The sequence below is a fragment of the Anopheles stephensi genome, chromosome 2 (genome assembly GCF_013141755.1).
Source record: "Anopheles stephensi strain Indian chromosome 2, UCI_ANSTEP_V1.0, whole genome shotgun sequence".
NCBI lineage: Eukaryota > Metazoa > Arthropoda > Insecta > Diptera > Culicidae > Anopheles > Anopheles stephensi.
In genome coordinates this window covers 48,116,949-48,140,987 of record NC_050202.1, presented here as the reverse complement: position 1 = coordinate 48,140,987, position 24,039 = coordinate 48,116,949, and the positions used below count along the sequence as shown (strand labels likewise).

The 24,039-nt window shown below is 49.2% G+C and overlaps 9 protein-coding genes across 15 annotated transcripts; 6 read left to right on the top strand and 3 right to left on the bottom strand.

Moving 5' to 3' along the window:
• Nucleotides 1–989: 989 nt before the first annotated feature.
• LOC118508303 (soma ferritin) lies at nucleotides 990–2,569 on the bottom strand. The gene is made up of 2 exons (XM_036047958.1): nucleotides 1,959–2,569; nucleotides 990–1,878 (listed from the first exon to the last, which is right to left on the bottom strand). The coding sequence occupies exons 1-2, from the start codon at nucleotides 2,056–2,058 to the stop codon at nucleotides 1,280–1,282; spliced, it is 699 nt and encodes a 232-aa protein (XP_035903851.1). The 5' UTR covers nucleotides 2,059–2,569; the 3' UTR covers nucleotides 990–1,279.
• Nucleotides 2,382–4,774, top strand: LOC118508304 (ferritin subunit-like). Of its 3 annotated transcripts, none has more exons than XM_036047959.1 (4): nucleotides 2,382–2,963; nucleotides 3,087–3,230; nucleotides 3,821–4,077; nucleotides 4,171–4,774. In XM_036047959.1, the coding sequence occupies exons 2-4, from the start codon at nucleotides 3,125–3,127 to the stop codon at nucleotides 4,453–4,455; spliced, it is 648 nt and encodes a 215-aa protein (XP_035903852.1). In that variant the 5' UTR covers nucleotides 2,382–2,963; nucleotides 3,087–3,124; the 3' UTR covers nucleotides 4,456–4,774. The 3 variants fall into 3 exon arrangements, with proteins under 3 accessions (XP_035903852.1, XP_035903854.1, XP_035903853.1); XM_036047961.1 differs by having other exon boundaries at nucleotides 2,445–2,782; XM_036047960.1 differs by having other exon boundaries at nucleotides 2,737–2,963; nucleotides 3,064–3,230.
• Nucleotides 4,775–4,929: 155 nt separating this feature from the next.
• On the top strand, nucleotides 4,930–7,042 carry LOC118508302 (potassium channel subfamily K member 9). Of its 2 annotated transcripts, none has more exons than XM_036047957.1 (4): nucleotides 4,930–5,142; nucleotides 5,395–5,736; nucleotides 5,805–6,423; nucleotides 6,498–7,042. In XM_036047957.1, the coding sequence occupies exons 2-4, from the start codon at nucleotides 5,610–5,612 to the stop codon at nucleotides 6,769–6,771; spliced, it is 1,020 nt and encodes a 339-aa protein (XP_035903850.1). In that variant the 5' UTR covers nucleotides 4,930–5,142; nucleotides 5,395–5,609; the 3' UTR covers nucleotides 6,772–7,042. The 2 variants fall into 2 exon arrangements, with proteins under 2 accessions (XP_035903850.1, XP_035903849.1); XM_036047956.1 differs by having other exon boundaries at nucleotides 4,930–5,249.
• Nucleotides 7,043–7,305: 263 nt separating this feature from the next.
• LOC118508299 (60S ribosomal protein L26-like) lies at nucleotides 7,306–14,275 on the top strand. 4 transcript variants are annotated; one of them, XM_036047952.1, is made up of 4 exons: nucleotides 7,322–7,511; nucleotides 7,611–8,218; nucleotides 8,311–10,299; nucleotides 13,685–14,275. In XM_036047952.1, the coding sequence occupies exons 2-4, from the start codon at nucleotides 8,048–8,050 to the stop codon at nucleotides 14,153–14,155; spliced, it is 2,631 nt and encodes an 876-aa protein (XP_035903845.1). In that variant the 5' UTR covers nucleotides 7,322–7,511; nucleotides 7,611–8,047; the 3' UTR covers nucleotides 14,156–14,275. The 4 variants fall into 4 exon arrangements, with proteins under 4 accessions (XP_035903842.1, XP_035903845.1, XP_035903843.1 ...); XM_036047949.1 differs by lacking the exon at nucleotides 13,685–14,275 and having other exon boundaries at nucleotides 7,306–7,511; nucleotides 7,614–8,218; nucleotides 8,311–10,806; XM_036047950.1 differs by lacking the exons at nucleotides 7,322–7,511; nucleotides 7,611–8,218; nucleotides 8,311–10,299 and adding an exon at nucleotides 13,376–13,582.
• LOC118508308 (BBSome-interacting protein 1) lies at nucleotides 7,644–8,015 on the top strand. Its single transcript, XM_036047966.1, has one exon. It carries the CDS (start codon nucleotides 7,676–7,678, stop codon nucleotides 7,976–7,978), a length of 303 nt encoding a protein of 100 aa, XP_035903859.1. The 5' UTR covers nucleotides 7,644–7,675; the 3' UTR covers nucleotides 7,979–8,015.
• A 1-nt stretch (nucleotide 14,276) lies between the features above and the next one.
• On the bottom strand, nucleotides 14,277–16,565 carry LOC118508301 (dentin sialophosphoprotein-like). Its single transcript, XM_036047954.1, has 2 exons — nucleotides 15,515–16,565; nucleotides 14,277–15,444 (listed from the first exon to the last, which is right to left on the bottom strand). The coding sequence occupies exons 1-2, from the start codon at nucleotides 15,644–15,646 to the stop codon at nucleotides 14,308–14,310; spliced, it is 1,269 nt and encodes a 422-aa protein (XP_035903847.1). The 5' UTR covers nucleotides 15,647–16,565; the 3' UTR covers nucleotides 14,277–14,307.
• LOC118508297 (AP2-associated protein kinase 1) lies at nucleotides 16,006–22,057 on the top strand. The gene is made up of 2 exons (XM_036047947.1): nucleotides 16,006–16,573; nucleotides 16,682–22,057. The coding sequence occupies exon 2, from the start codon at nucleotides 17,129–17,131 to the stop codon at nucleotides 20,423–20,425; it is 3,297 nt and encodes a 1,098-aa protein (XP_035903840.1). The 5' UTR covers nucleotides 16,006–16,573; nucleotides 16,682–17,128; the 3' UTR covers nucleotides 20,426–22,057.
• On the bottom strand, nucleotides 21,561–22,832 carry LOC118508306 (39S ribosomal protein L27, mitochondrial). Its single transcript, XM_036047964.1, has 3 exons — nucleotides 22,682–22,832; nucleotides 22,446–22,609; nucleotides 21,561–22,367 (listed from the first exon to the last, which is right to left on the bottom strand). The coding sequence occupies exons 1-3, from the start codon at nucleotides 22,731–22,733 to the stop codon at nucleotides 22,164–22,166; spliced, it is 420 nt and encodes a 139-aa protein (XP_035903857.1). The 5' UTR covers nucleotides 22,734–22,832; the 3' UTR covers nucleotides 21,561–22,163.
• A 15-nt stretch (nucleotides 22,833–22,847) lies between these two features.
• On the top strand, nucleotides 22,848–23,990 carry LOC118508305 (ADP-ribosylation factor-like protein 16). The gene is made up of 2 exons (XM_036047962.1): nucleotides 22,848–23,292; nucleotides 23,365–23,990. Exons 1-2 carry the CDS (start codon nucleotides 22,968–22,970, stop codon nucleotides 23,592–23,594), a joined length of 555 nt encoding a protein of 184 aa, XP_035903855.1. The 5' UTR covers nucleotides 22,848–22,967; the 3' UTR covers nucleotides 23,595–23,990.
• Nucleotides 23,991–24,039: the final 49 nt, after the last annotated feature.

The following is a 24,039-nucleotide window of genomic DNA, read 5'->3' as shown; positions in this document are numbered from 1 at the left end:
ACACTACATGCAATTGCAGCGTCATGTAGGTCAAAGGCCGGTAAACATGTACGCCCCAAAAATAGATCGAGTTCTAGAAGCTCGTAGTACAAATAGAACTTGCTACATCATTCCGTTCGATCGTTTACATCGTGCAGGGATTCTCAAACATTCCGGATGCGACAATCGCCGGATTCTAATCGTCCTAAATTTATTCCTTCAAGAAACATTTCGTCCATCAAAAAGGTTCCTTCCTCCAAAAGGCCTTGCCTCCGAAGGACCTTATCTACCAAGGAAGATCTTGTAATGGCTGCAACCTCACACGCTCCAATAGGAAGGCTTTGTTAAAGGGATCATCTTCCATCCTTTGGGAAAGCCCTGCTGATGCAATATATTGGAAAAATAGTGTGATGATGCACAATTGCTCGTCTATTAACTATATCCAACAAATACAAAGAATCACGGCTTCTGCACATGAGTAAGCATGCAGCTGCAGATAGCAGCTTGAAGAAGGGCACGTGACGTCATGGAAAAAACCATTCAAACCGTACGGTTTCAACCACATGGTTTTCTTCACCGTACCAGAAGGCACTCACCAACCAAAAGCAATATGAGTGACACCGAGCGACACTGTACTGTGACTGTGTGTGAGCGTGTGTGCTGGGTGTCGCGTTGGAAACCATCTGAGTTGCTTTGTGTGCAGCAGCAGCAGCACCACCACCATTTCGGTGTGCGTTATCGCGTTAAAAAAATCGAAACTTCGCACCCAACACAGCCAAGACGGGCGTTTTGGACTAGAAAATGCAGCAATGGTGTTCGGACACTTGCATCGGCACACGCATACGAGAGGCAAACGGCTGATAACGCGATGGCCCCGCATGCATGGATTCGCGCAAGTGCATTTTTAATGCAAGCGGATTCTGTGCCGTACGGCGTCACCAACAAGGTTCACTAAAAGAAAGCAACACCACTAACAACAGTATCGGAACGGTCAGTGAAATACGGAATCGTAAACAAATCACACATTTTATTATGAGAAACATGTCGGAATTACCACCCCTGCTTCTTCTTCTTCTTCTTCGCGCCTTCTACAATGAGACAGAGGGAATGTGTGTTTCCTTATACTTGTGGATCACATTTTGTAATTTTTGTTTATTTCAAATTCTCTGCGCACTACTGCAGCAGCAAACATACATTGAACGAAAAGTCGAAAGCCGGGGTGGGGAGGGGGGGAGTGTCCTCTATTGCTCACTCCTGCTACTCCACTCTAATCCGACTCGTAGCTAGAACGGCACGCTTGTTAAGCCTGTGCCAGGTACTCATCGAACAGATGATTACCCAAATCGTTGGCTGCATGTTTCACCGAGGTGAAGTGCTTCAGGTTGTGGATGTAGCCGGCCAGATCGCGCACCACACCCGACTGGTACTCGATGATCTTCTCGTCCAGGTAGTGGGCTGCGTCGGGATCGTAGTGGTAAACGTCGTCTCCTCCGTTGGAACCGGCCTTCGAGTGGGCGTGCGAAATCTTGCGATGAATGGCGTGCGCCTCCTTGGCCATCGTCTTCTCGTAATCCAGCGCAAACTGTAGCGAGCTTAGCTCCTGCACGTCCAGCACCTTGCCATAGTTTTCTGCCTTGTTCGGCTGCACCAGGTTGCCGTACGAACCGCGGCGGCTCTGGTACTTGATCAGATCGATCGCATCTTCCCAGGCCTTGTCGCTGATCTTGCGGTACAGCTTCTCGAACCCGGGCCGGTCCAGGCTGTGCTTGTTGAACGCGGACGACATGAGCAGGAAATGGAACGATTTGTCGACCAGCTGGCTGGTGTACTGCTTCAGATCGTTCTCAACCGTACGGCCGGACGGCGAATGGAAGCTCGAGTAGCTCGCCGAACATTCCTCTGTGTTCAAAGTAAAAAAATTGTTTAGAGCAATTCGTTTTTGCTTTAAGGGGGGGGCGTAACAGGCCGCCGATACATACCCACGTTAATTTCGCAGTCGTTGGCGCTAAGATCCGTCGCAAAGGCGGAAGCCATCAGCACAAAGCCCAACACAAACACAACATTCATCTTTGCAATCATCTTGCCCGCTCTCACTCACTCACTCACGGCCTGCTTGCTGTCAAAACGGTAGCGCTCAAGGGCGATGGGATAGCGACGGACAGCAAAGGAACTGCTGCTTACAAAATGCACGAATATGATTTTGTGAACCTTCTCGATTCGACAAAAATTCGTTACGGTCGCTTGGTACACTTATTCTGGGGTACTAGCGAAATAAATTCGCTGCACACAAATTGACAAAGTTGGCTGACTCTACGGTGGAATCACGAACGCGATTTACGTCTTACTTCCTCCGTTGCTTGATGACACTGTTATGAATGTTCTTCGACCAGTCGAGTGACTTTTGTTCACGTTCGGCTGCGAGTGTAGTAGTGTCGAGGGACACTCATCAACACCGCCACTATCCCCATGAGCTGATGGCGACTGAACGCAATGGGGTGTACTCTGATTACGAAGCATCAAGATCAATATCGATGACTACGTGAAAAGGGACAAGTTTTCACTTTGATCTAGATCGCATTACATTTACCAGGCAAATAGAGATCGTCAGGCGTTGATCCCATTTGTCGATTAAGCGGTACGTGCGCAAAACCATCGTCAACCATCGCAAACCATCGGAAAACCATTTTGTGTGCTACACGGTTGTGGTGGTGTGCGTGAGAGCCGTGTGGTTCGATGCATTGCATAAAATGACCCGAGTGCTCGTTTCGTGAGAACAATACGTAGCAAGCCGTGAGCGAGTGAAGTACGTACCGTTTGTCATTTCAACATCCACCATACAGCTTCCGGAAAGGAACGTTTGACGCAAATTCTGAAGTCCGCGGTAAAGCTGTCGTCCTTCTGTGCCAGTGCGTATAAAGGCCTGACAACTTACGTCGTGCAGGCTAAACGTGTTTACACGCTAAACGAGTCCATACTCCATTCCCGTGAGTGCTTCTACTGCTGCTGTGTCCAAACCTTCCAAACCTGTGCCTTGTGTGGCTCCTGTGTCGTATATGCAAGTGTGTTTGGATCGTAAATTTCAAGTGCATTGTACTGTATATTTGCAGTTTTCTACTGTGTCATCCGTGTGAGCCGTCACTAGGAAATGATGAAATCGATCTTCTTTGGAATCGTTGCCCTGATGTTTGCGGCTGTTGTCATGCAGCAGGAGCAGGCATCGGCACAAGTTACCGACACGGATCTTCCCTCAAGTAAGTGTGTGTTACGAATGCGATGTGGTTAAACGTTAGGGGGAAAAGGGGAGAAAGTATAGTAAGTACGACGTAATATTGGAAGTTTTTACCCTCCGGATGGGCACGGTTGCCCTTCGCGTTGAAGAATATTGCTGCGAGAGATGCTTGTGTATGTATGCGTGCGTATAAGTGATGGTAACTCGCAACCACACTACTAAGCAAACACCATGGGTTGCAAGGAGGTGTGTGTGCCCGTGAGTGTCAAAGATGGTTGAGTTCTTTGTTTTGATTCCGCGCGGCAGATACACACTAACACACAGCTGATGGAAAGGGGCTAGCAAACAAAAAATCACGCGCATTGCAGCACTGCACAGCCATTTATCACCCGCCGCGATAATGCGATGAATTCTGGCCCAACCGCGTGTGAACACCATCGCCATCTCTCCGCAGGGGCGAATCGGTTAATCAGACGGTCCCCTTTGTATCATAATTGAGCTCACTCGCTCGTTTCGCTTTACGTTTAATGGTCTAATGCTGTAAATCATGCAAACGCCCAAGTTCTAAATGATTCATGCTTATTTCTTATGCTTCATCTTATCGTATCGCAGGCACCGACGAATGGAACTACATGAACCGTAGCTGCTCCGCCAAGCTGCAAGATCAGATCAACAAAGAGTTCGATGCGGCGCTCTTCTACATGCAGTACGCCGCCTACTTCGCCCAGTACAAGGTGAATCTGCCCGGGTTCGAAAAGTTCTTCTTCAGCGCTGCCTCAGAGGAGCGCGAACATGGCATGAAGCTGATCGAGTATGCGCTGATGCGCGGACAAAAGCCCATTGACCGCAACACCTTCTCGCTGCACTTCGTAAGTAGACGATGAGGGGATTTGTGTTTTTTTTTTCTTTTGTCCAAAAATTACGCATTATTGTTAACGTCGATTTTTCTGCTACTCGATCAGGGCAATCAAGTACAACCGGAACCGGAGCAGGGTTCGGTGGCACTGGCCGCACTGAAGGCTGCCCTCGCCAAAGAACAGGAGGTGACGAAGAGCATCCGCGAGCTAATTAAGGTGTGCGAGGAAGACCACAACGATTACCATCTGGTCGACTACCTGACGGGCGAGTTCCTGGAAGAGCAGCACCAGGGCCAGCGCGATCTGGCTGGCAAGATTACCATGCTGAGCAAACTGTTGCGAACGAACCCCAAGCTGGGCGAGTTTATGTTCGACAAGCAGAACATGTAAAGCAGCATCAATGCAACAGCAAAAAACCAATCCATCTCCCTGTAGGAGCGCATCGTGCTTGAAACCCCGTTGAGGATGGGCTTAAGAGGGGGTTGAAATTCAATAAAATTCCTGATAAGATTCAATCCGTCTGTTGCTAGCGCAGCGTTTGTGGTACTTGAGTGGGCCCGGGTTGGAAATATCGCGTTGCGTTGTTTGTATTGTGATAAACCTTTTGTTTAAACCGCAGGTTCTTATTCCCCACCATCACAGACATAAAAGGAATAGGAATGCAATGGCACTCATTTAACAAAGGAGAAATAAATCGTTTAGAAATGTGCTCTCGGCAATCAATTACAACGCATTTGAACGAAAGAACACTTTGTGTTGGAAATTTAAATAATTAATCTTGAAATCAGTGGCACACTTCATTGTTTAAAATTTCCTTTTACCTATCCCGTATTTAGAAAATATTGAAAAATATTTTTTTGCAAACGAAAAAATGCGTAGAATTATTACGCCATCCCGTAAATGCACATGCTCTCCTGCCCGTGCAATCTAAAAAAGGACCTCTTCCTCTGCCTAAGGAACGCCATGGTGCGCAGGCGCGAGGAAACAATAAAAAAAACTGGAGAAATAGTAAACTCAAAGATTTTCGCGTTATTTTTCTGCACATATTACAGCTGCTTCCTTCAGCTGCATTTGCAGGTTCTTTACTTTTGCAAAACGATAGCGTTTGAAAAGTGTTACTCTCTATTCTAGTTTCTTGTCTTTCCACTTAGCAATCTGTCCTTATTGCACGTGTCTGTTAGAACGTTTGTATTGTCAATGTTTTAGCTGTTTTCTCAACTTTCGTTTGATTGCGTTTAAGTATCGTGATGCGTTTGTACTTGCCAACAGTTCTCGGGCAGGCATGCGATACTAATGGCAAACCTATTCTCCTACATCCCCTTATCCCAGAACAATCATTGACCCCGTTTAGTGGATGGAATTTGCGGAACAGCGTTGCCAATCGATGCATGTAATCCGATCCGATCAACCAGGATGTACCAACGTTCGGAATGAACAGACGGCACACCAGGACATACACTAATCGCCGACCAGAGTGACTCAAAACAAGGACGGTAAAAGTTTGAACCATCTGCAGCTGGGCCTCATCGAGCTTCCCCGACACCATGAAGCGACAGAATATCCGCACCCTTTCGCTGGTGGTGTGCACGTTCACGTATCTGCTGATAGGGGCCGCCGTGTTTGATGCGCTGGAATCAGAAACCGAAGCACGTCGATGGGAGTTTTTGAAAAGTAAGTCCCATGGCCAGCGGATGATAACAACGGTATGAAGTGGTTTTTTTTGCTTCTCCCTCCCACAGGCGTAAAGGCAAACTTTGTCGCCAAGTACAATATCACGCCGGAGGATTACCATATGATCGAAATAGTAATAACGGAAAACAAACCGCACAAAGCGGGACCCCAGTGGAAGTTTGCCGGCGCGTTCTACTTCGCCACGGTCGTGCTGGCCATGATCGGGTACGGCCACTCGACGCCGGTCACCATCGGCGGCAAAGCGTTCTGCATGGCGTACGCGATGGTCGGCATTCCGCTGGGGCTCGTCATGTTCCAAAGCATTGGCGAACGTTTGAACAAGTTTGCGTCGGTTGTAATACGCCGGGCGAAAAAGTATCTGCGCTGCCAGCAAACGGAAGCGACCGAGATGAACCTGATGCTCGCAACGGGATTACTTTCGTCGGTCATTATTACGACCGGAGCGGCTGTGTTTTCACGCTACGAAGGATGGAGCTATTTCGACAGCTTTTACTACTGCTTTGTAACACTGACGACGATCGGTTTCGGTGACTATGTGGCGCTACAAAACGACCAGGCGCTAATCAACAAGCCCGGCTACGTGGCGCTCAGTCTGGTGTTTATCCTTTTCGGGCTGGCGGTGGTAGCGGCCAGCATTAATCTGCTGGTGCTGCGATTCATGACAATGTATGTGTACACGAGTCATGCCCCGTTTTAGCGCCTTATTCTACTATTTTCTTTACGCTCTCACCCATCGCTAGGAATGCGGAAGACATCCGTCGGGAGGAGGCCGAGATGCAATCGTCCGTCGATGGACTAACGACGTACGAGTGTGAATCGACCGGGAAGTTGCTGTCCTGTGCCAATCTCAACTACTGTTCCGAGGTCGAGGAGGAGGACACTTCCGTCTGTTCGTGTACCTGTCTGGGCGGTAACAGTTTCACCACGCACGAACACGAGTTTCTACTCGATCAGGGATATCATCCGGCCGATATCATTACGAGTACGATCAGCCTTAAGCGCATGTCAATCTAATCATGCAGCAATATGCACATGTTCGAACCAAAAGCTTAGGGTAGAAAACATGAGGCCAACCATCATGCCAAACCAGTCCACTAGATTTTTAGCTAGAATGAAACAAACAAATGTTTACAATTTTGCTCGTGCCAAAACCATTACCAAACACCAGCCATGTGTCCAAAACCGGTTTTTTTTTTACTGCACCACCATTTGTTTCTCTCTCATTACGATGTTATCTCGATGTAAAATCCATTTCCAGTGTTTCGAAAAATAAAGCACAATCGAATTATTTTCTGATTAATGCTGTTCGTTGGATTTTTGAGTTCGTTGGATGAGCGCAATGGGTTTTTGAACATTTTTAGAGATTTTTGTTTTGTTTTGGTTTAAATTTGTAGTTGACATATCGTTGCCATTGATTTACAATGGGTTGTTAGCTACTTGAGCTTTTGCTTTCCTATGAGACTGGTGCTGTATGGAATTTTGCAGAACTCAACCGCGTGTCATAACTTCAGCTTGCGTACGACAGCATCGCAACCCCTAAGCACCCACACAGTCGTGTATAGAGCTCCGCTCTTGCATTAAGTTTTATCAAAATCTGGCTTTGTTTTTGATTATTCACAACACTACTTAGTGCATCTCGGATTACAGGCACTATTTGCTTTTTGATAACACGCAGAACGATTCCCTTCATCTCTTCGAACCACGACACAAAGGATCGGGCCAGTTTGAATCATCGACCGGTCCGGATTTGAGAGGTAGGAAAAATCAATAATCCCTTTAAATTCACCCCTTCCTACGTCATCCCTGTCGGCTAAAATAACACTTTACACAACCCACTTTACACCGTCTTCCAGCAGTAGCAGCAGCAGCAGCAGTCTGGGAGGCCTGCGGCGTTGCAAACGGCCGATAATGTTTTGCAATGTCCTTAACCGTGGCCGACACGACGACGACGACGACGCTAGCAGCTGAGCCACTTTCAACGACGGCGGAGGAAAGGAGCAACAAGAGTGCGGCCAGACAGCAGCCGATTACGCTAATTTTGCCCACCAGCGGTAAGCTGTTTTTCGAGAAAAAGCAAGAGTTTCAACTGTGCAAACCGCAGCTGCTCCCACTGAAATCGTTCAGCTTGGAGAAGTTGGAAAGAATGCACCAAGAAGCGCAGCGCCAGTTGCAGGAAACTCGTGCCCGAACCGCTGCCTCGAAGAGTGCCAACAATTTCTAAAAGAACCAGACAAAACGCACCCCATTACGACCCGTCTAAAGCGGTGGACGCTAATTCTGCACCGACAAGATGGCTTATCTGTTGGTATTTTCCATCTGTTTGGCACTACTGCTCGCATCGATATCGCTCTATCGCTACGGTTGCATACAACGGCAGCATCCGATAGTGACCTTTTCCGTACTCACGGCGTGGAGTTTTTCGTTTCTAATCGTGTTTACAATACCGCTGGATGTTACCTCGGTGAGTTTGGCCACTACTACTCGGTCGACAGTTCGTTCACCGAAATTTAATATTGTTCTCTCTCTCTCTCTGTCTCTCTCTCCACCTCCAAGACCGTGTATCGTCAATGTCTGCAGGAACACAACATCACCAACAGCAACGGATCGAACAACGATGGACCGGATGCCATCTGTCAGCGACCGTGGGGCATGGTAGAGGAGGAAGTGTTCCCGAACCTGTGGCGCATTATCTACTGGTCCTCGCAGTTCCTGACCTGGTTGATTATGCCCCTGATGCAGTCCTACCTGAAGGCGGGCGACTTTACCATCAAGGGCAAATTACGATCGGCGCTGGTAGATAACGCCATCTACTACGGCACGTATCTGTTTATCTGTGGCATACTGTTGATTTATCTCGCGCTGCAACCGGGCATTTCGCTCGACTGGCAAAAGCTGAAGGCGATCGCGTCGTCCGCCTCCAACACGTGGGGCTTGTTCTTGCTCGTGCTGTTGCTAGGCTACGCACTGGTCGAAGTACCGCGCAGTTTGTGGAACAACTCGAAACCGGGCTTTACGCTGCAGTACGCGTACTTCAAGCTGTCCAAGCTTAGCTCCGAAAAGGCCGAAGCCGAGGAGAATGTGGACGACGTGCTGGAAAGCCTGCAGTCGGCTAGCCGTGCAATCCCACCGCGGCACGAGCTGCGTCCGGCACTGGAAACCATCATCCGGAAGGTGCCTACCGAGCTGATGGAACGGGCAAGCCGGATAAGCCGCGAGGATGGTTCGCCGATGGCCGTGCCGTCGGAAAAGGCACTGGTACGGCTGCATCGGCAGGTGATCAAGTCGCTGCAAACGTTGCAGCGCACCGAAGCGCTGTGGAGCGTTCAAGTTAACAAAGTCCTACATCTGGAGGATGTCGCCAAGAATGCGGTTTCGCTCGATCATCGGTTCAAAAGCGAATTCCCCAAGCATCGGGTCGGCATGGCGCGGGCCATGTACAATCCAACGATAGACTGGTACTGGGAGTGTGTCGTGAAGGCACCGTTCCTGAAAGCGCTGGCCGTTATCACCGCATTCCTGTCCTTCATGGTCGTGTGGAGTGAGCTAACGTTCTTCAACCGCAAACCCGTCCTGTCGATATTCGCCAACGTGCTGAACGTCGCCAAAGGTAGCTACGATTTCGTGACGATCGAACTCTTTTCCATGCTTACGCTCTGCTACCTCTGCTACTGTGCGTACTCGACCGTGTTTCGCATCAAGTTCCTGAATCTCTACTACCTGGCAGCGCACCATCAAACGAACGAGTACAGTCTGATCTTTAGCGGCATGCTGCTGTGCCGCCTGACGCCACCGATGTGTCTCAACTTTCTCGGCATGATACACATGGACTCGCACATCATCAAGGAGCGCGTGCTTGAAACGCACTACACACAGATTATGGGCCACATGGATGTGTTGGGCATCATCTCGGACGGGTTCAACATCTACTTCCCGATGGTGATGTTGGCGTTCTGTCTGGCGACCTGGTTTTCGCTCGGCAGCCGGGCACTGAATGCGCTCGGCTTCCAGCAGTTCATGCTGAACGAAACGATCGCGGTGGAACTCGTCCAGGAGGGCAAGGATTTGATAGTGCGTGAAAAGCGTAAACGGCAACGGGCGGAAGACGCAATGGCCCGGAGGCGTGACAACATTTTGGGTCAAATCGCTCGCGACGGAACGATCGGCAGTGCGGGCATTGCGGGCGGCTCGAACGGAAATGGTGGTGGAGGAGGCGCAGGTGGCAACGGTAGCGGCGGAGGTGGTGGTAGTGGTGGTATACTATCCAAATACAAATCCCGCCATCTGGACACCGTCGGACCGAACGACGATCTGGTCGGGCATGGTGACGGTCGACTGGACTACAGCAGTACGGGCAGTGGCGCACGTGGATTGGACGATATCAATCGTTCGCTGTCGCAGGAGATTAACGAACGGTTCGGTGTCAGTACTGGAGTGTCCGTCGGTTTTAAGGGATACGGTACCACGTTCGAGGAGGACGATAGTCGTATGGGAGGAGGTGCGGGAGGACGTTCCACCGCCAAACCGAAAGGACTGTTCGATGATGTTTAGTCGGTTGTGCAAAGCATAATTTATGGTAGAATAATGTTCCGTTCCACGCGCCTAGGTTACGTGCTGTTGCACGTTTACTATTCCGTTCTGAATGTGTGTTTCCTTCCTTCTATTGATTGTATTCCGACGCATCAGTTGTAGCATTTTAAATTAATGATGAAGATATTTAACACTAGAAGTGGACTGCATACAGAACCGCCACTAACCGAAGCAACAGATACCGCATAATATGCCTTGATGGTGGAGACAGGAGAACATGGGATATGGAGCAGGCTTTCAGGTCTTTCGGTACGCTGCTTTGCTAGACAGTATATACATTTACAATAACACACACACTCACACACTCCACTTTCAAGCGCTAATTGTAGGCTCTGGCAAACATTCGATGCGTGGACTGGATTTAAAAAGACATACTGTATGTAGCACGCTGGCCCAGTTGCGCTGTAAAGATAGTAGTATAATGACTCGCACCTAATTGAATAAAGGATCCCTAGAACAACACATGCATTTATTGTACATTACAACTTAAATCGAAATTGACGGTGCCCTGGAACAAGAAATTCGTCAACTCATTCCGGAGAGGTATTGGGCTTTGTGATGGGAAGAGTCTTGGCATTATCTACCCTAAGTACCTTTGAGGAGATAAGACACGGTGCAGCAACATTTTCTCTCTGATTCTACAATATCGAACAAGTTCTAGAGAAAATGAAGAAGAAATAGTTGAAAGCTATCGAAGACCAACCATGGGGAAAGTATGGAACAGCTTAAATCCTTGTTCTGTAAGGCGGAACGATCTCTTTTGAAAGAAAATCTCTTCGCGTTCTTGCCTACCCTCGTTGGTCAATACTAGGGAGAATTTCGAGCCCCGGAAGTTGGTTTGAGACTCTCCTATGTAGCAGACAAAATACCTAGCATTCTTCGTTGGCACTACAGCCTCGAGAGGTCTCGGCCTGCCATTTCTGGATACCTGTGACTTGATTTTACCCGTAGCTGAATAGTCTTCCGCCTTTTTCCTTCGGACGGGGAGGCGGTCTGAATGGGATTTAAACCGGTGCCGGTGAAGACAGGCGCTGTTATCGCTTCGGCCACCGAACCGCCTAGTAACTGCCACAAAAGACCAAGTTACTGGCACATAACTTTGAGTAAGATATTATGGTGTTACCACCAAAGGCCCTAGAACTTGAACTCCGTCGAGATCCACTTGGGAAGTTGATCATAAAAACCTGCCACAACGACGTGCTCCAAATGGCCTAAGAGAACGAGAAGCCGTGGTAGACCTCACATTGATATGGAGTGGCGTTGGTGGCGTTGATGGAAGCGACAGAAAATCTGGGTTATCGAATTGACAAGCGTGTGGAATTTCTCGAGGCTGTTATCTCCCATAAATCGAAAGCTTCTCTAAGATGAACATCTTTGACAGTCTCTCCATTTATACACATTGCATGCCTCTGCAGGGTGTGTAAGTTCAAAAGAAATTTCCATCATTCTGTATACACTTTTCCCACCTATCCGGTAGCTGCTGTAATCCACGCCAAAAAAATGAACTATCTTTGGTGCTAAACCAGCTATCCAACCAGCTTTCAATGTTTGCTAACGAGCCGAACCGTTGATTCGAGAGAGCAAGTCCCAGCACAGGAAACAGATGAAAGTTCGACGGCAGCAGATCGGGCGAGTTCGGTACGTGCGGAAGCGTTTCCCACCGGAACTTGGCGAGCGTATCCTCCACCAGACTTCCGCCGTGTGCTGGCACACTGTCATGAAGCAGGATAATCTTCCGGTTCTCATTCTGCCCATCGGAACGTTTGACTCGTAGTGCTGCTTCCAGCGCGACCAGCTGACGGTGGTAGCGTTCTGCGGAAAGCGTTTCGCCCGGCTCCAATAGCTCATAATAGAGCACACCGCCGTGATCCCACCAAACGCACAGCATCGTTTTCTGCGCGTACCGATTCGGTCCTGCAGCCAGCATCGATGGATCGCTCGGCTCAACGCTGGACTTTTTGCGCTTCGGGTTTCTGAAGTAAATCCATTTTTCACCTCCATTGACGACGCGCCGCAGGAAAGGTTTTCGGGCATGGCGGGCAAGCAGCATCTCGCATATGGTTTTCCGCTTTTCTTGCTGCCTGTCGCTCAGCTCGCACGGCACCCATTTGCCACCCCGGTGAATTCTTCGCATTGCTTTCAGGCGGATTGAAATCGTTTCGCGCGTCACCGCCAAACGGTCGGCGAGCTGTTGCTGCGTCTGGCAGTCGTCTTCATCCAGCAAGGACTGTAAATCGCGATCATCAAACTTTTTGCACGGTCGGCCACGGTCCTTGTTTTGCACGTCGTACTCGCCACGCTTAAATTTCCTAAACCATTCGGTACACTGCGTCTTGCCGAGGGCATGCCGACCGTAGATTTCGACCAGCAAACGATGTGCTCCGCAAGCTGTTTTATTCTGATGGTAGAAAAAGAGCAGTGCTGCCCGCAAATGAGACTTACTGGGCACAAAGCTAGACATTGTTAAGTACACAATACTTTAGCTGCATTGAGTTTGTTTAACAACACTCTTTCACAGACAGTGCAGGGCAAGTTTGTTTTGGAAACGTAAACAAATCTTCCCCGCTGTTGTTTTGATGGATTACGTTCAGCATACAGGCATACCTGCGTGCTTTAGTTATCTTGGTTATTTATGCAGATAAACATGAAAGAAAATATTCTAGATGATCATTTTCTAAACACATTTTAACATTCTCATTCTTCTGAAAGTGCATTAAAATTGGGGCCAATAATATTTTCAAAAACTGTGTATATTCGTCAAACATCGTTTTTTAATCCATCGTGTCCTACCCCTCACAACACGAGTTACATCTCATTCTATACGTACCTGGTCGAGAACAGACAGCTGTCACGTTGCGATATCTTCTTCATTCTTTGCCATTGGCTTCTTCTTCCCTTATTTTCCTAGTGATGGTACGTACATGTCAATTTGGTCGGATTACTTCGTTCTCGACTTAAATTTTAATTTCCAAACAACACAATTGCCCCTGCTTTTATTGCATTGAATTTTATAAAAATATCAACAGTGTGATGCATCTTACACATTGAAAGGCATTTGGCCGTGCCATCGGTGGAACTTGTTGGTATAATGCCCAAAATAAAGAATTCAACTCGGAGCGGAATCAGTCCTACCGCGGAATGTGGTAATCCGTATTGACGCGGCGCCCATCTCTACTTCCTTTTCCGACATCTTGAACTACGTGAAGCACGCGTTTTTCGGGTGTACGAGTATTTTGTTGTAAGTAGTGTTTAAAAGTGCCGTAAACGTGCCCAATAAGCAAACCAGACCGTAGCGTACCGTTCGGTAACCCAGAATCGTATCGTGTCCTGCTCTTTTCAGCCTTGGATAAAGATGAAATTCAACAAAAATGTTTCGTCGTCCCGGCGCAAGAGCCGCAAGCGCCACTTCCAGGCCCCGTCGCACGTCCGCCGAACGATCATGTCGGCGCCGCTGTCGAAGGAGCTGAAACAGAAGTACAACGTGCGTTCCATGCCCATCCGCAAGGATGATGAGGTGCAGGTGGTGCGGGGCCACTACAAAGGCAACCAGGTCGGCAAGGTGGTTCAGGTGTACCGCAAGAAGTACGTCGTGTACATTGAGCGTATCCAGCGCGAGAAGGCAAACGGCACGAACGTGTACGTCGGTGTGCACCCGTCCAAGTGTGTGATCGTGAAGCTGAAGATGGACAAGGATCGCAAGAAGATCCTGGACCGCCGCGCGGAGGGCCGTCTGGCAGCGCTCAACAAGGGCAAGGGCAAGTACACCGAAGAAACTGCTGCCACCGCCACCGCGATGGAAACGACATCGTAGGAAGGTTCTACTACAACACAAATCCGGCGTGGTTGGAAAAGGAGAGTGGATGGTGTGTGCGGTCGTGACACGGAGGCGAATAAAAAAGGACAGTGGAGAGAAAGTTAAACACAAAAGTTACACCAGTTGCAATGAGTTTTTCCTGTGTGGATTTATTTGGCGGCAAAAGGCACAGGACACAGTTTCGTTACGCCAAGGTGTACCAGTTTGTTGTGCGAAACGCGATGAGGCGGTATCCGGTCGTCCATTTCCAGCGCTACCTCTACTCCGGCGTGAAGCGATTTCAGCTGCTTATCGCCCTGATCCAGGAAGACTACATTTTCGATCTGCTCCCGGACGCAATCATCCGCGTCGTTCGTTGTGGTGAAAAATCGTATCATTACGCGACCGAAAATTCGCTCGATAGAATGTAGCTGAACGACGCGATCAGGTTGAACCGCACCGGACGTTACTGCATGCTGCCAAAGATGTTGTCGTGAGATTCTCTCGTTCAGTGCTACTTCCAGTGTGCCCAACGGCGAACTTTTGGGGTGATTTTTGTTTCTCCTTTTGTTAGCTTCGGGCGATGTAACGTAGAAAGATTTCGGTGGAGAGGTCGATGAGTTTTCCAAAGACGTTCGGTTTCGGGAAACGTTGTCTTCATTCGAAGATGGTAACTCCTCAATGTTGGGCTGTTTCGTATGCGAAATCTGTCCGTTGTGATCCGTCGTTTCAGGTGAGGAAGGTAACTCTTCTATCCAGCTCGCATCCTGCTCCGTAAACGAGGCGTCGAACGACTTCCAGCAGCGGGTAGATCTGTCCGATACGCTGTTATTCAATGCTCCCGTAGCTTGGATGGTTCGATTAAGCGAAGAGACGGCCTTGAAGCGTTTTGGACTAGCAACGTCCTCCAGCTGACGATTTTTAGCTCTGCTTGTACCGACAGCGAACGAAACATCCATATCGTCTGTAATTCTGCGTCGTTTCATTGGCGTTTTGTCAAGGAACTGTAGCCGAGTCATCCTGCTCTTTGTACAGCTTATTGCCAAACAATCGTCCGAGTCGGAAGAATCGGATGTGGTATCATCGTGCTGGGGACGGCATTCGTCCTCAGAGATGTGTTCGATTTCTGAATCCGAATGGTTTGTACGTTCAATCGTAACCTCCGCCGGATTTAACGATTGTGGCACTGACGGCGTTATCGTTGAAGATAATGTGTCGCTTGCATCAACTCTGCTCTCCGTTGTCGTATCATCATCCGAATGGTCATCTATTTGCCATCCATCGTCCTGGTCTCGAGAAGGTAAAATCTGCAATGACATCACTCATTATTAACGCTCAAACCCCTAAAACTAGAAAAAGGGAGATAAGACCGCTTACGATGTCCTGTTTGCTTGATCGGGACTTTCGTTGTCTTCGTGTGCCATTACTTCGGTTCGATGACCTTCCGTATCGCACACAAGGGGATACGAGCAGCTGATCGAATCCCTTCCATGTCTTCTCCTTGCTCATGATTTGCGAACGACAAATTTTCTTTCGCACTTCAGTACCACATTAACGGATATATGTTCATAAGCTGAAATTGTTACAGATAGCTTACGGCCAAGCTGCCAAATCCGGTTTCCGGCTAGGGTGTTGCATTGGTTGCCCAAGAAACAGGGCTCAGTGCAAATCCTTCATTTCTTTGGCGCCGACAACTAACCCAGGCACCCGTGGTCCCAGTCGATGTGAAACAAACCTCGTTTTTCTTCGTATCAATTTGGGCCGCTCCAGAATCGATCTTGTTTACGAATCAAAACAACAAAAAGCAATGATGTTTGGAGCCGAACTGTCAAAACGTGCTTCGTGCTCTTCTTTGCGTGTTTTCTTCTATCCGTCAAAATACGACAGCACAGGAGGCCGATCAACACACCAACGCAACACACACTATACGTAGGCATACGCACACACATTTGCGCAATTACATGGCGATAGCGAGCAGTACTGCACACATCGCAGTCGCGTTTCGTTTTTGGAACAGATATAGGGCCCCCACAAGTCGCATTTCGCATTGTGCTGGAGTGTGTGATAAGTACAGTAGTGCTCCCGTTTTGTTTCACCCCGCAAGGTGGCCGTCCAGTAGCAGTTGCAATAATACGCCTACGACAGACACCTCCCCCAAGCTGCTGTGCGCGCTACAGTGGAAAAACAAAAACGCATCGAAATGTCCCTCTAATCGTAGACAATTCAAACCGAGTCAAACCAAAAAGGGTACCGTGTGTGTGATGGTGAAAACAACAGTGTTGGTGTAAGGAAAAACGGGGCCAACCACTAGGACTAGGAGCTCCCACCCTGGAGAAGGAGTGTGTGCTGTTTTGAACACGTCGAGGGGCACGACGAGAAAAAGCTGCAAAAGATCACAAATAAAATTGCGCACGTGAACACACAACTCGTAGTAAGGTAAGGGGGACAGCGCAATGCGAGCTATCAGTCGCTGAAAGTTCCACCACCACCACCATCTCACAAGGGCTAACGATTTCCATCCATTGATTATTGTGATTCATGCAGCGCAGCGGAAGTGATAAAAGTGCGATAGAGCGAACGAGCATAACATCCAGCGCAAAACCACCGAGCGACCAGCAGCAACATCGCCACTTACCCAAATGGAATGAATGTGTGCATGGGAGGATAAGAAAACGAAATAGCAGCATAACCGTTTAGCACGATACACCTAAATATTTTCGTTACGTTGTCGTAAATAACGCAGACAGTATTAGGAACAGCTGTAACCTGTGCGGGACACAGCGCTCTGTTACCACATTTCATACAAAAGCAAGCAACACACACACACCGGCAAAAATAGGCAAACACACCCCTCTTTGCTGAGCTGAAAATTTGGCCGGTGTTTGGTTTTGGATTCCCTTGGCGCACCACATCTGCTGACACGGATACTTGCACCAGTCCCGAAACACCTCAAAAAGCAGAGCGGAAGCAAACAACGAACAGTGCGGAAGGATGAAAAAGTTCATATCAAAGTTTGAAACGAAAAATGAGCCGACGTCCACCGTGGGCGGTAGCAGCCGGGAGACGAACAGTTTCGTCGGCAAAACGTTTAAGCTAAGCAAGGAGAACGTAGTAACCGTCGAGGAGGTACTGGCCGAGGGAGGGTTTGCCGTCGTTTTTCTAGTCAAAGGAGCCAAAGGCGAGCGGTACGCACTGAAGCGGCTGTACGTGAACAATGAGTACGATCTGGGTGTGTGCAATCGCGAGATCAAGATAGCGAGCAATCTGAGCGGGCATAAGAATATCATCGGCTACATTGATCACAGCATCAATGCGAAGGGCAACGGTGTGCACGAGATACTGCTGCTGATGCCGTACTGCAAAACGAATCTGCTCACGCTCATGAATGCACGGCTCGGTACGGGCTTCAGTGAACCGGAGGTGCTGACAATATTCTGCGACGTTGCGGAAGCGGTCGCCCGGCTACACCAATGCCAGACGCCCATCATCCATCGGGATTTGAAGATCGAAAACATCCTGCAGAACGACCAGGGGCACTTTGTGCTGTGTGATTTCGGCTCTGCGACGGCCCGGGTGCTCAATCCGAACAGTCACGGGCGTACGATGGTGGAGGAAGAGATCCAGAAGTACACCACACTCTCCTACCGCGCGCCGGAAATGATTGATCTGTTCAATGGGCAGGACATTACGGTAAAGGCGGACATATGGGCGCTGGGTTGCTTGCTGTACAAGGTGTGCTTTTTTACGCTCCCGTTCGGTGAAAGTGCGCTGGCAATACAGAGCGGGCAGTTTAGCATCCCGGACAGTTCGAAGTATTCGCGCAGCGTTCATCAACTCATCCGCTACCTGCTTGAGCCGGATGTGGAAAAGCGACCAAACATTTACCAGGTTTGCGAGATCGCGTTCGGTATTGTGGGTCGTCCGAATCCCGTGCGCAACTTAACGAAATGCAGCGTACCACCGTTAGAAAGCTTAACGGTACCACCGTTCGAATCGGAAACGAAACGGCTACCGCCAATTGGCGGTGGCTCAGGCGGGCTGGCTGGATCTACGCCGAAACCGTCGAGCAACAAACCGTCGGGCCAGCTTCCACTGGAGGGAGGTACGAGTGTTGCACCCCGGCAGCGTCCAAAAGCTTCGCAGGCGGCCACACCGAACGTGGGGGTGAACAGTTTCGCCCTCGGGTTACCACCGAATCCGTCGCCGAAAAACATCCTTTCATCGCCAACGCCCGGTATGGTGCCGGCGCCGACGGTTGCCGCCGCATCGAGCTCCTCGGACACGCCCGCGGAAGCGTTTGTTGCCAAATTTGCGGCCAATTTTCCACCCGCCGCATCGACTACAACGATCGAACCGGCAGCAGCGGCAGCAGCAGGAATGGCAACGACGGATGGAGTGACAGCATTGCCCTCATCACAGCCCGTCGCTGTAGCCGCACTGTTTCAGACAACGTATCCCGATCCGTTCCGGGAGGCGGAGCTGGCACCCATTCCCGGTGGTGAAGTCCCGGTGCCCGGTGCATCGGGCCACAACTCTTCGTCCTCTTCGCTGTCGATGATAAACTCACCAAGCCACGCGGCAAATCAACCGGTTGCTCCCGGTCCGTCCAGCAATGCGGCCCAAACACCCACCCTCGGTGGGTCAAACTCCTCATCCTCGAGCATCCTAGCACCACCAAAACCGTCCGGCCACCGACGGAACGTGAGCGATACGTCCGCCTTCAACAAAGCGTTCGCTTCGGAAACTTCCCAATTTCTGGCCCCGTTCGATCAGGCGACCAACAACTACCAACCTGCGTCGTCTACCAGTCCGCCCGGGACCGGTTCCAACAGCTCGCTCCACAAACACCAATCCGTACCGGCGGCCAGTCTTGCGTCCAGCTCCAATCCACAGCTGTACCAGCAGCAGCAACGGTCCACGTCGTCGGCCGGCACGGCCAGCAGCTCCAACTGGAACCCGTTCGGGGATCCAACCCCTTTCGCACAGATGACAGAGGATCACATTTTCGGCGAAGAGTTTGACAAAATTCGCGAGCAGGGCAGTCAGGGCAGTTTAAAAACACCGCCGGAAGTGCCGCGCCACTCGTCCCTACCGCTGATCCAGACGAGGGCCACAAATAGCGCCCCGGTGCCGGCATCCGTTCCTCAGCAGGCGGCACCATTCTCCCCGGAAAACATCCCCGACACGTTGCTCGGTGAGGATGACGATGACGATCCATTCAGTTCCGCACCGTTCTCGATGCCAGTGCGCACCGACAGGAGCAAATCGTTTAAGCTGTCCTCGCGCAAAGTGTTCGTCATCGATGGTGGGTTCAGCACACAGCTTTCCGAGCATGTCGGTGCCAAGCTGGATAAGGATCCGCTGTGGACGTCACGCTTCAATGCGACCAACCCGGGTGCCGTGCTGGAAACGCACCTGGACTATCTGAAGGCGGGCGCCGACTGCATACTGACCAACACGTACCAAGCGTCCATCGAGGGCTACATGGATTTTCTCGATCTCAATGAGGATGAGTCGGTGCAGCTGATCAAAGCAAGCGTGGAGCTTGCGAGACGTGCCCGAACCCGGTACCTAGCCGAGAAAAAGCTGGTCAGCAAATCCCACAAAATTCCCTGGGTGGTCGGTTCCATCGGACCGTACGGTGCGCATCTGCACGACGGGTCCGAGTACACGGGTGCGTACGCGGATCATGTCCCGGCGAATCGGTTGCAGAAATGGCACCGGCCACGGATTAACGCGATCTTGGATGCCGGTGTGGATGCGCTCGCGCTCGAAACGATACCGTGCCGTATGGAAGCGGAAGCACTGCTCGATCTACTCACGGCCGAACATCCGACGGTACGGTTCTGGATTTCGTTCCAGTGTCGGGATGGGACGGCACTCGCGCACGGCGAATCATTCGCCGAAACGGTGATTGCGCTGTGGAACCGGGCAAAGCAGCTGGCCAACCCGAATCTGCTAGCGCTCGGGGTGAATTGCGTTAATCCGCAGCACGTGTTACCGCTGGTACGGTCCGTGCAGGAGCAAATGGCGGTGGGATCGGTCTCGCCAGACGATGCCGGCCGCATACCGCTCATCGTGTATCCCAACTCCGGCGAACAGTGGGACGCGTCGGGCGGATGTTGGCGTGGGGCGGAAAATCTTACCCCACTGGAGACGTACATACCGCAGTGGGTAGAAATGGGCGTCAAATTTGTCGGTGGCTGCTGCCGTACCAATGCGCGGGACATCAAACGGATGAAGAAGACCGTTATCGGGCTGTACGGGAGCCGGAGCAATGACAACTAGAGGACACACGGGAGCCGTGTCCATGGCCGTGTGTCATTTCAACATGGATATGCTGTGATTTAGTTGGGAAGCGAATTCAAGAGAACTCGCTCGGTTCTCGTATCTTCTTTGAAGCAATCGTTATCAATCAATATACCCTACAGTGTGTATGACCACCCATCATTAGAGTAGCAAGAGCGAAAAAAAAAGCAAACTCACCCGAAATAGGGGGCAATCTGGCAGAGATAAGCACAACACACACCGAACGACAAACGCCAACCCGGCGACGGCCGGGGATTGATGGTAGGAAACCATGGATACAACGACTTTTCGGCATAACTCGGCTGGCGCTGGCAAATAGAGCGAGAGACAGAGAGATGCGGCGGTATTACACAGTACGGAGTAATCTTTAGAACCAATAACCTCTTATTCCTCTTACCACATTTGGCTACGCGTCGTGTGTTTCACAAATCTAGTCTTGCTTAGTTTTTCAAACGCCAAGTTCAAAATGTCCTAATCTTAACAACGCAAAGCAATCCACGGGATGGTGAAGTAACCAACGGTAACGGACGTAACGATGTATTTTTTGCTGCATTTTTCTTTTCCCCCTCTATTTTCTGCCCTTTCCCTGCGTACTATCATCATCATCATCAGAACAAACCGATGATGATCCACACGGGGCGATTATCAAAGATATTCCATACTTGTTTATCGCAGGCGAAACGGCGTAACGGAAGGTGTATTAGCAATATTCATAGTACGACGGTTATTTCCCTCCCTTTTAACCATTATTAGTCCAATTTTTTGTTGTTGCACGAGATGCATATAGTAAGGAGAGTTTTCATATACATTCTATAAGGACACACACACACACCAAGAAAGAAGAAGAGTCGAGTCGAGGCATAGCGCGAACAAAGACAAGTCGTTTGACCTTATTTAATTTTGTTTTGTGTAATACACACATTTGTAGGGTAAGGAAAAGCACGAGGATGTTGTAAAGAACGAGCAAAAAACGAAGTGAAAAACAAAACCCCTTCATTACTTATGAGATTTTTTGGTAAACTGGTTACGTATGGAGTGCTTTCGGGGGGAGGGTCAATGGTTTAAATCCAGGAGGGTTTCGCGTAAACTGTAAGCTGATAACACCTATTTAGAATCATTGCTCTAGATATATTTATATTTATTCTTCTACGATCACTGTGTAGCCCAGCAATAAACCTCTCCGATTCGATTCGAAGTTCGATTACAACCATCGGACCAACTCAGCACTTCAGGGACCGAATGTTGCCCGAAAAAGCTATCGAAGCGCGCTGGCAGTGCTGCTTCGTCCAAAACGTTATTGCTGTTTTATTGTTGCAACATGCGCATTTAAGCAACGTTTAAGAAGGATCGGGAGTGTGCGAATACGTAAAGAAGCATTACCAGCGTTACTAAATTAAACGAAACGATTGAAACCGCGATTACGCGAGACCAGAGGAAGATTAGGTTCAACCGTGAACCGTTCATCTCTTTAACAATGCGCGTAAGAAATGTAAAACTCGCTACTTACACTACTTGAACCGACTACTGGCGGCAGGTATCGTTTTTGCTTCGGTTAACAAACACAGATAAACGAACCAAATATATTATGAATGCAATGCAAATGCTTCAACCGAACCGTCGTGTACACATGGTGTGGCCGTGAATTTACCCCCGAAACCGTACTGATTCCGGAGACTGTATTTTCAACTGATTATTCGCGTTACACGTATCCCACTAACTACACTTCGTCGATTAGCTTAAACCGTTGATGCTGTGGTTCGGGTACTACGTTGAAGAACTTTTTATAGATCGTCTGCCCTTCGCGGCCAGCGTAACAACGCTGTATCCATGTGTGGTCCCAGTTCGGATCAATCTTTTCACAGGTCACGTACACCTTTCCATGCTCCATAGCAAACAGCGTGCCGTTCTTTCCGAAACCGACCTGTCGGGAGGGGAAACCGAAACATGGTTAGCTCGTGTTAGCTTTCGGGAGCGCTACTGATTGCATTGGTTCACTAACGTTTAGTCCAGGATGAAATCGGGTTGTGCGTTGCGTTACTAATATAGATCCAGCGGATACGTGATGTCCGTCCTGCACCTTCCAGCCGCGATGCTTTGGGCGCGGATGTTTCGGAGGATTCCTTGAGCTACCGCCCGTCTTCTTGGAAGCATTTCTGATCGATGCTGAAAGTTATATGAAAAACCATTATTAATTTCTCCTTCTTGTTTTACGTGCTTTTTTGAACGAGCCATTACTCAATAACGGAACTAGTCCTTGGTGTAGACGGGTAAGGATGCCGGAATTCATCGTTTATCGGCGCAGTTTGTACGCGAAATCCCTTTTCTTGGACGATACCGGGTGGAAAACCACATTTACGTAAACATTGCACAACTGTCAACAGGGTCGACCCCTTCAGAAACGGCTGCCTGTCATCGCCATGACAACACATGAATATCGACAAATCAAATGAAAAGTCGGTGAGAGTGCACGTTGAACAACTTATTCGCGAAATAAATACGTATGAGTTTTTAAGCAAACAAAATGTCTTACCTGTGCCTTGGTCCAATGAGTGCGGGAAAAACGCTTCTCCTCACCTGCCTGCAGAAGCCCGATTCCGTCAACTTTACCTCCCATTCCGTACCGAGCGTGGGAACAAACCTGTACACGATCAAAATACCACCTATCGTTATTGACGAAAAGGATGTAAATCAAAAGATTCCGCCACCGGGCAAGCGGAAGGAACTGGTGCAGGTGCGCGAGGTTGGCGGTTGTCTGGCCCCCATTTGGCGCGACTATCTGGTTAGCCCGGTCGAGAAGCTCATCTACGTGGTGGATACCTCTAATCTGTGTCAAATATCAGCGGCTGGTAGACAGACTCTCTGTGCTGTTGGAACGTTTTCATCTGATTGATGTGTTGCTCCTCTTTCGACTATTTCAGGTGTGCTTCTGTATTCCATGCTAGCAGAGCCACGGTTGCAAAAGACGAAATTTTTGCTCGTTCTTTCCAAAATGGATCTGGCCTATCGGCAGATGCGTAACGAGGCGCTGCTCATGCTGCAGATGGAAAAGTTTCAAAAACAAATTCCCCAGAACATCACGATCGTGCAGTTCAGTGCAATTACGAAGGAAGGGATCGACGAAGTATACGACTGGTTGGCAATGAATTAAGGAATAAATGTTCCTGCTACCAGGAAACAGCTCCCCCCAAATCGTTTGCAACACAGACTACATGGAAATCGTGTAAGCCTTTAAAACGAATAGCTTTTAGAAACATAAATTCAGATTTAGATGAAGTTTACTACAATGAAACATATTAACAAATGGTGCGGTTTTTAAATAAACACGTGCGAATTATAAGTGATTTTCCGAGCGTGGGGAATATCATTCCCCCTTAAACTTAATCACCAATAATTTGTACAATTAGAACCGTCAGAATAAGAATGACTAAGTTTTTGCTTTTAAAAAGCCCTCTACAAACTGTTAATTTTGAATTTGTTTGAAAACTACACTCGGCACACACATAAAAACACAAACGTAAACAGCCCAATGTCGACTCGTCTAACCAAGGTTTCTCAATTTCATCAACCAAACACAAAAATCGCACTCAATCTTG

Excerpts from the sequence above, each read along its gene's own strand:
- LOC118508303 (XM_036047958.1), bottom strand. The coding sequence starts at position 2,058 with ATGATTGCAAAGATGAATGTTGTGTTTGTGTTGGGCTTTGTGCTGATG. Across the intron at positions 1,879-1,958 it reads CGACTGCGAAATTAACGTGG|AGGAATGTTCGGCGAGCTAC; the intron begins GTATGTATCGGC and ends CTTTGAACACAG.
- LOC118508304 (XM_036047959.1), top strand. The coding sequence starts at position 3,125 with ATGATGAAATCGATCTTCTTTGGAATCGTTGCCCTGATGTTTGCGGCT. Across the intron at positions 3,231-3,820 it reads CGACACGGATCTTCCCTCAA|GCACCGACGAATGGAACTAC; the intron begins GTAAGTGTGTGT and ends ATCGTATCGCAG. Across the intron at positions 4,078-4,170 it reads ACACCTTCTCGCTGCACTTC|GGCAATCAAGTACAACCGGA; the intron begins GTAAGTAGACGA and ends CTACTCGATCAG.
- LOC118508302 (XM_036047957.1), top strand. The coding sequence starts at position 5,610 with ATGAAGCGACAGAATATCCGCACCCTTTCGCTGGTGGTGTGCACGTTC. Across the intron at positions 5,737-5,804 it reads TCGATGGGAGTTTTTGAAAA|GCGTAAAGGCAAACTTTGTC; the intron begins GTAAGTCCCATG and ends TCCCTCCCACAG. Across the intron at positions 6,424-6,497 it reads GTGCTGCGATTCATGACAAT|GAATGCGGAAGACATCCGTC; the intron begins GTATGTGTACAC and ends ACCCATCGCTAG.
- LOC118508308 (XM_036047966.1), top strand. The coding sequence starts at position 7,676 with ATGTCCTTAACCGTGGCCGACACGACGACGACGACGACGCTAGCAGCT.
- LOC118508299 (XM_036047952.1), top strand. The coding sequence starts at position 8,048 with ATGGCTTATCTGTTGGTATTTTCCATCTGTTTGGCACTACTGCTCGCA. Across the intron at positions 8,219-8,310 it reads TACCGCTGGATGTTACCTCG|ACCGTGTATCGTCAATGTCT; the intron begins GTGAGTTTGGCC and ends TCCACCTCCAAG. Across the intron at positions 10,300-13,684 it reads CGAAAGGACTGTTCGATGAT|CCTTGGATAAAGATGAAATT; the intron begins GTTTAGTCGGTT and ends TGCTCTTTTCAG.
- LOC118508301 (XM_036047954.1), bottom strand. The coding sequence starts at position 15,646 with ATGAGCAAGGAGAAGACATGGAAGGGATTCGATCAGCTGCTCGTATCC. Across the intron at positions 15,445-15,514 it reads GATCAAGCAAACAGGACATC|ATTTTACCTTCTCGAGACCA; the intron begins GTAAGCGGTCTT and ends ATGTCATTGCAG.
- LOC118508297 (XM_036047947.1), top strand. The coding sequence starts at position 17,129 with ATGAAAAAGTTCATATCAAAGTTTGAAACGAAAAATGAGCCGACGTCC.
- LOC118508306 (XM_036047964.1), bottom strand. The coding sequence starts at position 22,733 with ATGAATTCCGGCATCCTTACCCGTCTACACCAAGGACTAGTTCCGTTA. Across the intron at positions 22,610-22,681 it reads AGGACTAGTTCCGTTATTGA|CATCGATCAGAAATGCTTCC; the intron begins GTAATGGCTCGT and ends TATAACTTTCAG. Across the intron at positions 22,368-22,445 it reads GATTTCATCCTGGACTAAAC|GTCGGTTTCGGAAAGAACGG; the intron begins GTTAGTGAACCA and ends CCCTCCCGACAG.
- LOC118508305 (XM_036047962.1), top strand. The coding sequence starts at position 22,968 with ATGTCTTACCTGTGCCTTGGTCCAATGAGTGCGGGAAAAACGCTTCTC. Across the intron at positions 23,293-23,364 it reads GTGTCAAATATCAGCGGCTG|GTGTGCTTCTGTATTCCATG; the intron begins GTAGACAGACTC and ends CGACTATTTCAG.